Consider the following 17,594-nt stretch of genomic DNA (forward strand, 5'->3'; position numbering starts at 1 on the left):
AAAATTATAATTTATGCCACTTGTTTATAACCATGATTAACTCATTTTAAGTTGCACCATTTGCTTCATCTAAGAGCTCACAAGGTATTCTTATTACCAAAATGCTTGTGACTGTTTCAAATGGCATTATTATAATTGGCTTCGGGGAGGACTATTTTCAGTACATTCTATGACATTAAAAGAAAGATACATGATACAACATGTCAGTTTCCCAACTGATATGATTTTCTTTACTGTGGCACCCTGATCAGATGCCTAAATGTAAAGATGTTTGGAATAGTACCATAATTTGGAGAATTTAGTTTTCATAAGATGATGTCATCTCTGTTTTTATCCCATCCTGAAGTTTATTAAAGCCTCAAAATGATGGTAGCATGGATTGGAATTGATGTTATAGAAAGAAAAGTTTTAGAGATCATTCTGTTGTTGTTATTGCTGCTGTTTTTGCTGGACTATTAGAACATAGTTTGTCCATTTAAAATTTATTTCTCTCTTAGAAGTTTTAAGGGAGTGGAGTAAAGGCAGGAATTTATTCAACCTCTTTCTGAAACTGTTCCAAATTCCTTTAAGTAATGATTCTGAAAAATTTTTAGACCTAGACAAAGCTCCTACATCCAAAGTCTCCAAGAAAAATTAGAATTGGGTTCAGGTTATGGAAGAGCTCAAAAGGGACTTTGAAAATCAAGTAAGATACATAGAGGGAAAAATAGGGAAAGAATTGAGAGAGGTGCAAAAGGAAATACAAAAAGCTAATGAGGAAAAGAATGCCTTAAAAAACAAAATTGGCCAATTAGAAAAGGAGATACAAAAAGTTCACTGAGAAAAATAATTCTTTAAAAAATAGAATTGAGCAAATGGAAGCTACTAACTTCATGAGAAGTCAAGATACAATAAAGCAAAACAAAAAAAAGATGAAGAAATAGAAAAAAATGTGAAATGTCTCATTGGAAAACCAAATGACATGGAAAATAGATCTAGGAGAGAGAATTTAATACTTAGTGGTTGATCTGAAAGTCATGATAAAAAAAGAGCCTGGACATCATCTTTCAATAAATTATTAAGGAAACTGTTCTGATATTATAGAACTACATGGTAAAATAGAAATTGAAAGAATCCCTGATCACTGATTTTGAAAGAAATCCCAAAATAAAAACTCCCAGGTATATTATAGCCAAATTTTGGAACACTCAGGTCAAGAAGAAAATTTTGCAAGCATCTAGAAAGAAACAATTCAAGTATAGCGGAGCCATGATCAGGATAATACAAGATTTAACAGCTTTTACATTAAACAACTGGATGGCTTGGAATATGATATTCCAGAATCACCAGATCCACGAATCACCTACCCAGCAAAACTCAGTATAATCCTTCAGAGGAAAAGGTGGTCATCCAGTGGAATAGGATTTTTAAGCATTCATGATAGAGAGCAGAACTGAATAGACAATTTGATTTTCACATACAGGACTCTGGAGATGCATAAAGAGATAATGAGGAAAGTGATATCATAAGGAAAGTAATAGGTTTATGATACTTGTAACATATTAGAACTTTCTCATTTTTATGGCAGTTAGGAGTATATATAGACAGAGGATATAGGTGTGAGTTGACTATGAAAGAATAATATCTTTTTTATGATGAAATTAAGGGATTGGAGAGGAATGTACTGGGAGAAAGGGAAAGGAAGAAGTGGGATGGTACAAATTATCTGCATACAAAAAGACAAGAAAAAGCTTTTATAGTGGAGGGAAGAGAGAGAGAAGAAAGTGAGTGAGTGAACCTTTCATCATAAGTGGCTCAAAAAGCAAATAACATATATACTCAATACTACAGATGTCTATAGAGATCTATCTTACCCTGCAGGAAAATGGAAGAGAAATGGGATATGGAAAGGGGAGAGCGTGATAAAAGAGAGGGTATATTGGGGGAAGGAGTGGTCCATAGCAAAACACTTTTGAGGAGGGACAGGATGAAAGCAGAAAGAGAATAAACAGGGGACAATGCAATTAGCAATAGTAATTATGAAAAAATTCAAAGTAAGTTTCTCTGATGGAATATTATTGTTCTCTAGGAAACTATGAGCAGGATGCTCTCAGGGGAAAAAAAACCCTAAAAAGTCCTACATGAACCAAGTGAAATATACTGTATACAAAGTAATAGCAATACAGCAATACAATAGCTTTAATTGACTTTGTTATTCATAGTACTACTTATACTTAGTACTACTCTAAAGGACTTATGATGAAAAATCTTATCCATATCCAGAGAAGGAACTGGTTGTATCTCAATACAGATCAAAGCACTTTTTATTTCTATCTCTCTGTTTATATTTAACTTAATTTTATTCACTAATTAATTTGATAAACTATTTTATTAATTTAAATATTTATGTTTATATTTATGAAAGTAATAATTAATTTTATATAGTTTTTATTAATTAATTTTTATTGGTTTTTTTTTACTTTCATTAGTGTGGGAGATGTATGTTTTCTTTCACAATTTACTTTTATGGAAATGTTACATGTGGTTTTTTAATTGTGGGTCGGGATAACAGAAAGAACCTAGAATTCAAAAATCTTAAAAACAAATGTAAAATAATTGTTTTGAATGTAACTTGAAAGAAAACATTAAATAAATAAATAAATAAATTGAAAACAACAAAAAAAAAATTGGAGCAGCTAGATAGAGCAGTAGAGCACTGGCCCTGAAGTCAGGAGGACCCAAGTTCAAATTTGATCTCAGATACTTTATACTTATTAGTTGTTACCCTAAGCAAGTCACTTAAACCCAATTGTCTCACAAAAAAAAAAAAAGAAGAAGAAGAAGAGGAGGAGGAGGAAGAGGAAAAAGAGGAAGAGGAAGAAGCAGCTTTAAGCTTTAGAAAATTCTCAAATATCTATTCTGATGCTTCATTGTGAAGTGGATATGGTTCTATTTGTCAACGACTTAAATAAAGAAATTTAAATTGTAGGAGGCTTTACTAACCTGGAAAGGCATTAAGTATGAGCCCAGAGATAGATTATATGCTTATTACAGAATTAGAGAATATCACAATTGGAAAGAACCTCAGAGTTCATATAATTTAACAACTGTATCTGAACCCAGAATCCATTCTACAATACATCTAACAACCATTCATTAAAATCTATACTTCAGAACCACAAATTATGGGAAAGCACAACTTACCAAAGTAATTCATTCCAATTTTGGACAGCTTTAATGCCAAGCAAATCATTCCTTTCACTGAGTCTAAATTTCCTTCTTTTGTTATTCTGCTCATTGAATTTAAATTCTACTGTCCAAGGCCAATAAATAATCCTTCAACCTCATGGCAGTCCTTTGAATATTTCAATGCAGACATCATGATTTCTTTAAATCTTCTCTTCCTCATATGTTCTCTACTTCCCTCACCAACCTGGTTGCCTTTCTTTCACATTCATTTTGTTGTTGTTATTGTTAACTCCCAGAATATCATGTAGCACTCAGGCTAAAACTAATAATCAGAATACAAAAGCAGTCCTCCAAGGGCAGAAAACAGTGAAACTGTTTATTCTCTTTTCATGGCTATTATGCTTCTCTTAAATGATGGTTGTGGCAAAATTAACATATTTTTTGCTTCCATATTACATGTTAGACATATATAGGCTTACAATCCCCAAATACTCTCACTTAAATTTTTTTGCATGACTTTATGTTTAGTTTATCTTTTTTTTTTATTTTGTACATATATGGTTAAAAAACAGTATAGGACTTCACATTTAATTATATCAAATTTTATTTTGAGATTTTCATCCATTATTATAAGCTATCAAATATTTTTGGATCTCGATTATATTCTAGGTTATTATGTAGCTTTGCTAGTTTGATGCCATTTGTAATCTTGGTAAATATGTCATCTCTGCCTATTCTCAAGTAATTGGGAAAAAGACAAGCATTTCAAAATAGATCTCTTAGGACATGAGAGAGAGATCAGTGAAATCAGTCCATTAATGGCAACTCTCTAATATTGTTCATTCAACCTTATTTCAGTTCTGAATTCACCTAATTATGCTATAATCCAGTTTACATATCTTTGCCATCTTCAAAGAGAGAAAATGAGAGATTTTTTTTCAAATGCTTTTCTGCAATCTAGGCATTACATTTTTGTGTGATTTTTCTTATCTACCAATCTAATAAATCTGTCAAAAAACAAATGAAGTTAGCCTGGCATGATCATTCCTTCATGAAGTCATGCAAATTCCTAGTGATCATCCTTTCCATTTGCTAAAGTATGACTGGTAACCATTTATTATGTATTTATCAAGGAATTAAATTCACCTTTAAAAATTTTGGATTTTTAGAAGGCTCCATACTCTTCTTCTTTTTTTTAAATAAAAGAAAATATTTTTCAGTATTCAGTCGTATAGCCATTCTTCTATTCCCATGATTGCTCAGAAATCATACTTGTATATTCTTTTGGTAACTTAGGATGTGATTTATTAGGAACAAATTATCTTAACTTAGGGCAGTTATGTATACTCATAACTTTTTTCAGTTTCAAATTTTTATTAACTATTTTTGTTCTATTTTTCCAGCCAAAAAATATTATTCTTGGTTAAGAAAACAGAAAAATGTTGAGTCTTCCCTTTCTCTTTCATCTTACTATATGTTACTTTTTTGATCTCCTTTTTTTTTTTTTTAATAGCCTTTTATTTACAGGATATATACATGGTAACTTTACAGCATTAACAATTGCCAAACCTCTTGTTCAATTTTCACCTCTTACCCCCCACCTCCCTAAATGGCAGGATGACCAGTAGATGTAAATATATTAAAATATAACTTAGATACACAATAAGTATACATGATCAAAACATTATTTTGCTGCAAAAAGAATCAGACTCTGAATTATTGTACAATTAGCTTGTGAAGGAAATCAAAAATGCAGGTGTGCATAAAATAGGGATTAGAATTCAATGTAATGGTTTTAGTCATCTCCAGAGTTCTTTTCTGGGTATAGCTAGTTCAATTCATTACTGCTCCATTAGAAATGATTTGGTTGATCTCATTGCAGGATGGCCTGATCCATCAGAACTGGTCATCATCTAGTATTGTTGAAGTATATAATGATCTCGGTCCTGCTCATTTCCTCAGCATCAGTTCGTGTAAGTCTCTCAGGCCTTTCTGAAATCATCCTGTTGGTCATTTCTTACAGAACAGTAATATTCCATAATTTTTCATATACCACAATTTATTCACCATTCTCAACTGATGGACATCCATTCAGTTTCCAGTTTCTAGCCACTACAAAAAGGGTTGCCACAAACATTCGTGCACATACATGTCCCTTTCCCTTCTTTATAATCTCTTTGGGATATAATCCCAGTAGTAACACTGCTGGATCAAAGGGTATGCACAGTTTGTTGATCTCGTTCTTACTCCTAACATCACTGAAAAAAAAAAAAACTTTTTCTTTTCTTCAACATTTACTGTAAGCCTCAGCTTATTCTGAGCTGTAGCTTTGTTTTCACCACTCTGACAATGATGTTGACATTCCCTTTAATTTGTCCTTAGCTGCTCTTAATTCTACCCTTTAAATATTAAAAAAAAAAAAAAAAAAAAAAAAAAAAAAACTAAGCTTCAAACTCCCTATGTATTTACCTTAGTTTCTATAGACACTTTTTTGTTTTTCCCCCCTCAATGGAATCATGGCTTCCAAATTTTATTCTTGTGTTCCATCTATATCTATAGGCCTACCAGAAAGACCACTGAATTCAACATTCCTTGTCTAGATGAACTCTTTGAAATCTGATCCTACAAAACTTGGGATGCATGTCAGAGCTCCTACAAAATTTAGGATGCATGTCAGATTATGTTGGCTTCACTCTTTTTCTCCAGCATGAAGTGGCAGTTTTTTCCCAAACTTTTCATTATTTTTCTTTTAAGAAGTTCTTCCTTATGTATTTGAGTTAGGCATAGGTTATTAATTTCTGTCACCACTTTTCTATGATTCTTAAAGAACAAACTCATTTACTCAATAAGATTTGAGCTTTTGTGCATTAAATATAAGGAAAAGAAGTTTAGAAATTATGAAGATAGTTTCATCATACCTCCATGTAAAATTGTACAGCTCTAGGCATATATCTTAATTTCCTCAAGTCTCACTTTCTCCATAAGCAAAAGGAGGATAATAATAATTAGTTGTTGTAAGGAACACATTGGATAACATATATAATGTTTCATAAATTTTCAAGCACTCCATAAATGCTAGCTCTTATTACTATTTATTATTATATTTTATAATCTGTGTCTTTTTCTGCTCAAAGGACCGGATAGGGAAACAGATTCAGAGATATTAATGAGTTACTCATGAACATACAACTAATATTACAGTTTATTGCATGTCCTGCTGTCAGGTTCCTAGCTATCCTCTCAAAAACTACCTGAAGCTGCTTCCTCTTCCCTTTTTGGCTACATTGATCCTACATAAAGCACATCTATTCTATCATTGTAGAGACACTCTATGCCAATCAGCTCAATTGAAGGCTTTGGTCAAAATGACTTTCAGCAGTTGTAAATAGAAGCAAGCTAAGGGCAATCTTTATGTAAATCATAGAAACACCAAATTTGACAATTGGAAGAAATCTTAGTAACCATCTAGTTTGATATATAGAAGAAAATAACTCCCCTGCTATATAATATACCTGACAAATGGTTATATATATATATATATATATATATATTAGTCTTGAAGACTTCTAGGGAGAAGAATCCATCAAATTTGAGACAATGCATCCCACTTTTAAACAGTTCTAAATGTGAACAAGTTTTTCCTAATATTGAGCCTCAATTTCTCTATTTGCAATTTTCATTTCCTTCTTCCTGGTTTTGCTCTAATGAGTTAAATGGAATAAATTAAATTCCTTCTCCAATACAGCCCTTAAAATACTTGAAGGTAGTTATCATGTCCTGATTCTTCTTTTCTATAGACTAAATACATAGAATTTCTTCAGCTTATGTTCATATGAAATTGACAAAAGATCTTTTATCACTTTCATTGTTTTCCTCTGAATATTCTATAGAAAACAATCTAGGCTATATTACCAGCATTTTATTTGCTCATGGCTTAAGTTCATTTGATTTCACTATTATCTCTAGTGAGTATGTATTAGGGGAAAAATTTGAACCCAAATCTTCTGATACTGAAGACAGAATTACATCCACAATATTATGCTGCCTCTCATTTTTAAAAAAAGTACCCAAATAACTTCACTAGAAAACCTGCCATGAAGAAATGCCAACATAATTAATCATATATTTAGTTTCATTAAAATTAAAACTGAAATGATTAGCTTCTATCACAAATTAGTAATTATAGACCATCAGGAAGCTTTATGCTCTCTTAAACTTCCTACTTTAAACATTAAATACTAAAGATTAAAATATAATCTTTTAAAATTATCCTTGATGTTTTCACAGTGAAAGTACAAACAGTCTTTTTCAGGTAATGGGACTAACTCAAGTGTGTTTTGGCACAGGAAATCAGAGCTTCATTTCATCCATAATGAAAGATTAGGATATTAATTTAGGTAATTGTCTGTAAGAGTAGAATTTAGGGCTAGATGGTGTATCTTTAATACATTTTGGGACCATTACTATTTTTCACTGAAATTTAAGAATTATTTTTTCCATCATTGCCTTTTATTCTCTACCCCTATCTTACTGTAATGCAGAGTTGATAAACAGAAGTTAGGGAGACTTATTGCATGAAATTACTTATATTTGGCAGTCCTTTCAGCAGATTTAAAAATTTTAAATCATATATATATTATTATATGTTATCACTAAAACACACGAATCCCAATGTCTCCCTGTGAAATTATCATGGATTCTCCCAGAGATAAAATTTTACCAAGGAGAAGTAGTAAATAAATCTATGTGATATATATGATTATATCAAATATGATTTCAATATGGTTAGCAACTTCTGTTTACATGTGAAAAAATCATAATATGGAAGATAAAACAAGAATTCACTAATTTCTTTTAACATATATTATGTGTGAAGAACTATGCTTTGTCCACTGGAATTAAAAATATGAATAAAAGCTTATCTTATTAATCTTTATTATATCTTATCTAGTGTTACTGAGGTGAGTGCACATACTTGCCAATGTTGTGATGAGTGATTAGCAGAAACTCCAAATAGAAGAGTTTTAATCTATTATAGAAAGACAAGTTCTATAGAAATTGTATTTTGTGGATATCATTATGATGGTGATATTGAGTCCCAAAATACTATAGGATTAGGATATACATTTAAATTTGACTGATCAAGTAATCATAAAGGGAAAAAAATGCATATCAGTACCCCAATTATGGTCTAGAATTTGTTGGTAGACTAATTAATGAACTTCCCATCAGTCATCTAGCAAGGGCTGAGAATTACATATGGACAGAGAATTTCATCTTATTCATGAAATATGAAAATAATTAAAAGTTCATATATCTTGGACAAGTAACACAAATAGACTAAGGAGCTGAACCCAAGGTAAATCAAAAATAGAGTGGAAGAATTTCAATAAATATTCTTTAAAGATTCAGTCAGCAATGGAAAACAGAATTTGGTGAAATGGAAGCACCCTTCTTGACCTCCATCCCCAAATTCACAGCAAAAGGAGACTTTCTGAGGAAAGAGACTTTAAAGGCATTAGAAAAATTCTGTAGTGATGATTTATAGAAAGACACAAATCAGAGTCATAGTTAGTGAGAAAACACTGTTGAGATAAAATTTTCAATGATGGAGGAAATGCCTACATCATGAAGTCTCTTGATCTGTCAATGGAATTAATTGTACATGTCTTGTTTTACCCACCTGAATATAAACTTTTTAAAGGGCAGCTCCACTTTCTTTATATTTCCTCTTATTTCTAGCATACCTTTCATAAAATGGGACCTGAATGAATCTTTTGAATAAATGATTGAATATAGGGATTTTAAAGTGAGAGAGATTTCTGTTTGTCAAATACAAAGAGCTTTATGAATTCAGAGGAAGGGGAGATTGCTCCCCTCAGAAGGAATCAGGAAAGCTTATATGGAGAATATAATAATTGAACTGAGACCCAAAAGAAAAGTGGTCTTCAAATAGGAAGATATGGGGGAAAGAGTGTTTCAGGAAGAGAAATAAAAAAGTAATAAATCATGATAATAATATCACCTATTTATTAGGATTATTATGAAATTCAAAAGAGAAAGGAGTAAAAAGCATTTAATTGACTGCATAGTACAATATACTTATATTTTATCCTTATATATTATTGGAGGAAGCCCTATATCAGTTAAAGTGAAGAGGTGGAAGAAACATTTGTAGAAGAGCTGACTCTTTAGGGGAGTTTGGTCATATTAACACAAGCTCTCTAAAATTAAGGTGAATGTGATTAGTAGAAGGGCAAATAAGAAAAGGTTTTAGCCTGCTGAGGAGGACTGAGAAGTTATTAGCTGAGGATGAAACAAAAACAGCAAGAATTATATATATCTATATCTATATCTATATATGTATATGGGTATATACATATATATATATATATACTATGGATAAGTATTTTAATATATATAAACATATTAAATATATATATATATATATATATAAGTATTTTACAAATATTATCTCATTTTTTCCTTGCAAACAACTCTGGGAGGTAGATGAAATTATCATCTCCATTTTGTGTAAACAAAAACTGAGGGGAGCAGCTAAATGATGCAATGGATAGAGTACTGGCCCTGATGTCAAGAGGACAGAGTTCAAATGTGACCCTCAGACACTTACTATCTGTATGACCCTGGGCAGGTCATTTAATGCTAATTGCCTCACCAAAAAAAAAAAAAAAAAAAAAAAAAGGAACTGAGGCAGATGTAGGTTAAGGGACTTCTGCTAGGTTGCAATGCTAGTAAGTGTCTGAGGCAGGACTTAAATTCAGGATTCTAGGCCCAGTAGCAGATAGCTTTCCAGGATAACAGGACACAGAAACTTTTCACTTAGAAAACTATAATCATCGATTTGATGACTTCTAATTTTTGAAAAAACGATTAAATGCTTCCCTTCAGTACTATTGCATGTCAGTTTTTAGATACGTTTTTCTTGTCTTGAAATTCTTTCCCAAAGAAGAAATCCATTTATTCAACATAAAGGAGTAGAATTTAAAATATATACCTATTCCTGACTTTGAAGCTTTCTTCTGTTTATTACACTGCTGCCTGGTTACAGCATTAAAATTTATCACCAGATTTTTAAATTTTATTTCAGCTCTCTTCAGAACATTCATTGTGCCAAAACTCTCAACACCCATAGAAAGCTACTTTACAACCAAATAAATAAGACTTTAAAAATACAGCATCAGGTTGTGGCTTTAAAAAAAAAAGAGAGGCTGGGAAAAAATTGCCATTACAATATTGTCTTTTATCTTTGACAAAAATACAATTTGAATTCATGATCTTCCCTAATTTATAATTATTGTTGTGGATAATGACCTTATTTTAGCCTTGGTAAATTATGTATCTTAATATTGAATGCTTACCTGATTCTTCTACTACCTGTACAATCAACAAATTAGAAGAGAAAAGATATGGAACTAAGTCATATTTTAGTCATTGCTCTTTATCATGTAGGAAGGAATACATGGAATGGCTATGTAGTATGTGCAAATTAAGAGAATACCCACAATTTGGGCAGGTAAAAAATAGTTGATTTGAAAACAAACTAAGGCAGTATGTTATGGTGTAGTACAAGGCCCAAAGGATTCTGTCAGAATCAGAAGAACTGGGTTCCAATGTAGATTCTGCTGTTAGATAGCTTAAGCTGCTAATAAATTTAGTCAACAAGCATTTATGAATCACTTTCTATCCGTCATGTAATGTTCTAAATGCTATACTTTGAATTTGGGAAAAAATGGCAGGCAGAGAAAGTGAAGTTAAGAGTTTTTTAGAAGATGGTACTTAAGAATAGAATTTGAACATCTAGTCCAAAGCTTAAAGTACAGGAAAGAAAGGTTCTCAGTGAGTAGTAGACTGCATATAAAGGAGGCTTCAAAGAGCCTATGTGCCTACAGATTTATAAAGACTAAGTAGCTAATTAACAGATTCTCATAATGATCTAGGCTGATATGAAAAAACAGGACCAAAAGGTCAAGTTAGCTTCCACAGTTCCATATCATCAACCATTACTTCTATCCAAAAGGGGCTTATTAAATCTTACTTCTTAGGAAGAGGCAAGAAATTGATATATTTATCTCCTGAACCAGCTATCACAAAGATTAGGCAGGACACTAGTAGAAGAGTAGTGAAAATGAGCAGTAATTCAACAAAGACAATATCTATGAAAAAGGTTTCATAATAAGAGTAAGGAATTTTATCCTGGAGAAGAGAAAACTTAGGAAGAACACAATAGATATAATGACATATGTAATATGAAAAAGGGATAAGACTATTTCTTTTATATCTTAAAGAAACAGAAGTAAAGAAGAGAAGTTATAGAAAGCTTTAGGTTCAATATAAGGAAAATCTTCCTAACAATTTGAGCTTTCTAAAAGTTGGAAGGGATGCTAAAAAGGTAACGAGTTCTCTATCACTGAAAGTTTTCCAGAGTTCATTCATCATTTGTTAGGGCTACTGAAAAAGGGATTCCTAGGATTAATGTAGTAGGCTATCTGTTCTTTGGATTTCAGATTTCAAAATCTGAAGTTCTTTTCTTATATGTTACCCTTCTGTGCCTCTGTTTACTTATTATAAAATGTGAGGCTTAAACTAGATGACCATTTTCCTTGATCTCTCTTCTTTCTCTAATAGGGGAAAGAAAGAAGTAGAACATAGTAAACATTTGTTGAGCACCTATGTGCCACACAGTATGCTAAAGACTTTAAATATCCTCTTATTAACAGTTTATGAGATGTGATGATAGACGCAAATCGTTTTGGTTTTTTTTAACTGTGTTGCTTCTGTTGCCTTAGGTTTAGATTAGAATCCCTTCAAGTTCCTAACAAAGAACCTTCCATAGTAGCCTTTACTAATAATTGAATACATTAATATTTCTGGTCTGGATCTTTGCAGAGGACATAGATCGTTCTGTATGTGTTAGAATATGCAACAAATTAGAATAGCAAACAAGCTATTGTTGAATCTAATTGGGCCAAAATCTGACTGCCAAGTACAAAAAATTACAAAATATGAAAGCTATTTTCAAAATTCACCATTTTCCCCTTCCTCCTGGCTATGTAAATTAAACAGTATTATTTCTTTTCCTTGAATCAACACTTTTGATTTGCAGTAAGTATTTACAATCTCATGCAGGTCTGAAAACTTATCTTTTTACCTCATAGGTATTTGTCCCTCCCCAAATCTCCTTTCCCACCCCCCAAAAAAGAATTTTTGTTTGTTACCTCTTACCGACAGTTATTTTGACAATTCTTTTCTGAGAGTCCATCTTCATCCTCTCCTGCAATGTCTACAGCTGAAAAAATCAAGGCAACCAGGATGGCAAAGCAACATACCAGGGCAAAGATCACAATGCACTTTTGCTGGGACTGAAAAAGATTAAAAACAAAAAGAAGAGGAAAAAAAAAGAAAGATGAATGTTACAGCTCTCTTTTAGGAAACTCAAGATTTGACAATTTTTCAAAACTAATAGGGAAAAATTCCTTTGGAATACATTACTTTCATCATTGCCAGAGCAAAATTGTTCTCTGGGTGAAAATGTACAAGACCTCTAAGCCTATTCTCCCACACTGCCTCCCAGTTCATGCTATATGTCAGATACTGTTAAATAATTCAGGTTACAGTGCCAAGACTTTTGAATTACTTCTTTATTTCGCTCTGATCAAAAGTGCCTCAGAAGGGATCACTGAAAAATCCATTACTTCTAATTAAAAACAGAACACAGGGCTACTTGGTAATTGCAGTCTTTTATCCATTTACTATCACGTCCTTCCACCTTCTGCTTACTGAGCTTGATTTCCTCTCTCTTTGTCCCCTTCTCATCTTCACCCCACCCTGTCTCAACTCCTATAGAAATGACGTCCAGGAGATCTCCCTTGGATACTGAAAAGTGCCCTGAATTTTGATCAGCCTCATTGGGTTTAAAAATCGAGTAAAGAAATTGATTTAATATATATGCAACCAGCAAAGGTTTCTTTAGATATACAATTCATCTTAAAGATATAATTAACTTCCATTCACAAATTTTATTACAATGAACACATGAATACGATTAGAGAATCAGGGTGCCAAGAAGTGACTTTCTTACATGTAAATCCCAAGCCTTTCAAATTTTAAGGTCACTAACTCTAGAGGATCAAAAGAAAATCTGACTACAGAAAATAGAATCTTCACTTGGTGGTAGAGAGTAGAGCAAGGTTAGGAGTCAGTTACATTATGTTCTCTAACTTCTCATGACATTTTTGTAGAGACAAAATAAGGTTAAAATGAACATTAAAAACAGCCTTGAAGGACCATCCTGAAGCTAACTCACAAAAACACAAACTGCACCTTAGAAGGCTTATTTGTATAAGGCAGATGGGATAGATGAGTAATAGGGCACATTTGCTAGGGTCCTATCACAAGTTCAATGCCTATGACCCCATATGGCTTCAACTCGCTATATTTGAAAAATCCCTAGGGATCACAGAGACTAGAGTTGTAAGCCTGGAGATATGCCCCTGTGACCAAATTAGTACTGCATAGCTGCCTTCGTTTTATATTATCTTCTACTTTTCTTCCTCTTTCACCCCTCCTACCAAACCTCAATCACATAATCACTTCCTCTCAAGCTAATCCCCTCCTCTTGTTACTTTCCTATTACTTCACCTGTGATCTTAAAGTAAGAACCCAGCACTACCATATCTCAAATAAAATGAAGGCACTATTATTGCTGCTCTTCTTTTAAGAACACTATAGAATTAAAATTAAAAACATACATATGAGTGTACATGTGTACTAATATGCATGAATAAATATATATTTATATATTCACAGGTAGACATGTAAAGTAGATGTAAAGTAGAAATATCACATAGATAATAGAAGATTCATAGATGAAAACATTGAGATCAATCTCTAGAAAACAAAACCCAAAAGATATGATTGCTTTTAGTTTTTCTGACACTGAACATTTGCCTAATACATTATCTTTTCAGACACACCTGCATCTATTAGCTCATCCTTAGACACAAAAGGCAATGATAAATGCTCCCAATACATCTGAGTACCCTACAAACTTTGTGCCATTGTATGTGCTCTCCTCCTTTCTTAGTTCAAATTCATTTTAATAAAGAAAATTCCTTTCTTCCTATAATTCTTTTTCACTAGTTTCCTTTTCCTTTTTAAGAGTAAAAAAGAGTAAAACAAAAGTAATTGTTTTCTAATAGTTGCAGAATCTCCAAAAAAAGCTGTGACACAGTAGATAGACATTTGATTTTATTATGTGGAAATTATCAACAAGCCCTTTATTAAGTGCCTGGCAGTAATGATATAAGAGCAGAGAACAAAGCAATTTCCATTTATAAGGAACTGGCCTTCTTATGGGGGAGACAAGAGCTTGATTTTTTTTATATATAAATATAGCTCAACTTAAAGTGAATAAATACAAATATATGTGTATATTTACAAATATATATGCAAATACAAGCTAGGTTGGGTAGATGAGCTCTAGCAGTTGGAAGAATCAAGAAAAATGTCATTTAAAACAGGATACTTAAAACTGCATTTTAAAGGAAAAGTGGAACTGTATAAGGTAGATATAAGAAGGGGAAGTACAATCCCAGAATGTAACATTGTCGAAGCAAAGATGTGTATATAGTATGTAGATTAACACGTGATAAAAAAAAAAAAGAAAATATCTTTGACTGTACTGAAGAGTGCAGAAAGGGACAGAATGCACAGTGATATTAAAAAAAATGAGTAGGATGAGATTGTGAAGGACTTTAAAAACTTAAACAGAAAAGCTCATTACTGTTGAGTTTTTGTGTGTTTTCCCCCCTAGAGACAATTATATAAGTCACTGGGTTTGATTGAGTAGGAGAGTCACATTGTCAAATCTGCACTTAAGAAAATGATTGTGTCAACAGTATATAGGATAGACTTGAAGTAGTTAGAGATGAGGAAAGGAGAGCAATTAGGAGACTGTGGCAATAATCTAAGAGATACATTATGAGGCTTGAACTAAAGTGTTAGAAAGTGCTAGCTCTGTGAATAAAAAGAAGGGATTATATGTAGTAGATATTATAGAAATAGAAAAAAATTAGCAATTGATTGGATATGTACCTGACATTCAAAGTGATGGAGAGTGAGAAGTTGCAAATAAAGCCAAAGTTATAAATCAGGGGGCCTAGAGAAATGGGATGTCTTTGGAAGATGGTGTCTTTGAAAGAAACTGGAAAGTTTGGAAGAAGAGATGGCCTGGGCTATGATAAAGAATTTTATTTTTAAAATCTTGACTTTGAGATGTTTCTAGAATATAGCAGTTGAAATGTACAATAGCAAAATAATGGTGTGGTATTTAAATTCAAGAAAGAGATGAACTAGATATATACATAGGAGTATATATATGTGTATATATATATAATATACATATATTTGTGTGTGTGTATGTATAAATGTATGTTTTTCCACAAATACATACATGGGCTAGATGATATATAAGATCTCTTTCAGCTCTGAATGTTTTTCCTAAAACAGTGTCTAGACTTCATACTCTCAAGATTTGTATAATCTGGTTATAAAGGAGAGTTTCTTGCCATTTCACCTCAACCTTAATTAAACTTAATTACACTAAAAAAGTGTTCTATCCCAAGGAGTGTACTCAACCCTAAGTGGTAAACAGCAATTTGGCACCAGGAATGAAATTCCTTTTCTCCTCCATCCTCCTAAGATGAAAATTAGACAAAAATATTGGTTAGAACTTGCTGAAAACTTGTCTGTTTTCTTTCTTTAAAAAATTCATGAATTTAAAAAAATTCCTATTGATGAATCTGGACAGTTTCATATATTGAAGAAGATATTTTGATTTTATAACATTCACAAAAGTAAATTCTATTCAAATGAGCAATTAATTTTTAAGAGAATCTTTATTTGCAGAGGAGAAGGAACAGGCTATGCTGGTCCTTTAAAGACTAATTAATGAGAACAGTGCCTTGGAGAAAAAAACATCATTAGCAACACAAGGTCATGATACTACTTTTTCTCAATCTCAATTATAATTGTACCTTAACAAAAGCAAATAAAAGTAATGCAATCTCATATCTGCAGATAAAAGTATGAGGTTACTAAGGGATTTGTTCATTTTCAAATCCTGAACAGCATTTCAAATCATTCAAAAACCAATTTAAACCATCCATTTCAGTTTTCATTGAATCATGATGGGGTGAAATATCTTTTTAAAAAAAAAACCCTATAACTATGACTACAATCAGAAATTCACTGATGAGTTCCAATCCATTAAGTAAAAACCAAATTTGAACCATTATCAAATCCCATTTAATCTAGATTTTTCAATGCAGTTTACATCTATATTGAAAAACCTGCTTGCCTGGCCAAGTGGCAAATTTAATTATGCTGGTATTGAAAATATAACAATATCATATTTCAACAAATTCCATTTTGCTTCAAAAAGGAATAAAGGAATTTATGATCTATAACTAGGGAGATGGTAGCAACCTTGAAAAACAATAAAGAAAATTGCATGCTTTTGAGCTCTGCTTTTATTTTACTTGACAAGTTAAAAAGTATTAATTTCAAGAAAGGACTTTTTCTTTGTCATGTTAAAAATTAAATATGAATGCAAATGTGTGCAATTCTTTGCAAAGGACAACAATTTAATATGTAGAAACTTTAAAAATTAAAACACTGAAGTCATATGAGCATTATAACATATCACTATGATTTCTGTGTTACCATCTTCCATTGGATAGCACTTTGTACTTTTCAAAATATATTCACATCCATATCATCTTATATTCTCAAAACAGTTTAAAGAGATTTATGGGATAGGGTATTATCATCTTCTTTTGAATAAGTGAACAACTTTCTGCTCATTGAGACCAAGTAATTTGTCCACAGTCATACAATCAATTAATAATTGTAAATCAATCGATAAACATTTATGAAGCACCAACTATATACCACCTGGCAATCTGATATAGGTTATACATGCACAATCATTTTAAACCTATTTCCATATTAATCATGTTGCAAAAGAAATATCAAATCAAAAAGGGGAAACCAAGAAAAAAAAAAGCAAACAAACAAGGTGAAAACAGTATGCTTCGATCTGCATTTAGCCTATATAATTCTCTTTCTGGATGCAGATGGAATTTTTTATCCCAGGTCTGTTGGGATTGTATTGGATCACTGTGTTGCTGAGAAGAAATGTCTATCATAATTGATCATCACATAATCTTGCTACTACTGTGTACAATGTTCTCTAGAATGTACTTTGTAACCAATGGGTCCTGGGAAGATGGGAGGTGAGGATCACCCTGGGGGATTCAATTTAAATGTGTATCTCTATTTTCAGAAATCTCTAGACCAGCAATGGGATTGGGAGAGAGAATGGGATACTTTAGCTAAAGCTA

The 17,594-nt window shown here is 32.1% G+C and overlaps 1 protein-coding gene across 3 annotated transcripts in view; it reads right to left on the reverse strand.

Moving 5' to 3' along the window:
- PLD5 (phospholipase D family member 5) overlaps positions 1 to 17,594 on the reverse strand; it is a 438,986-nt gene that overhangs the window by 244,426 nt on the left and 176,966 nt on the right. For 2 of the 3 annotated variants that reach the window (XM_012547936.3, XM_031966970.1), the window contains exon 2: positions 12,415 to 12,551. In XM_012547936.3, coding sequence (XP_012403390.2) covers positions 12,415 to 12,551 — 137 coding nt within the window. Of the gene's footprint in view, positions 1 to 12,407; positions 12,552 to 17,594 lie in introns of those variants that run through there. The other variant, XM_031966971.1, reaches the window with a different exon arrangement.

The sequence above is a fragment of the Sarcophilus harrisii genome, chromosome 4 (genome assembly GCF_902635505.1).
Source record: "Sarcophilus harrisii chromosome 4, mSarHar1.11, whole genome shotgun sequence".
Classification (NCBI taxonomy): Eukaryota; Metazoa; Chordata; class Mammalia; order Dasyuromorphia; family Dasyuridae; genus Sarcophilus; species Sarcophilus harrisii.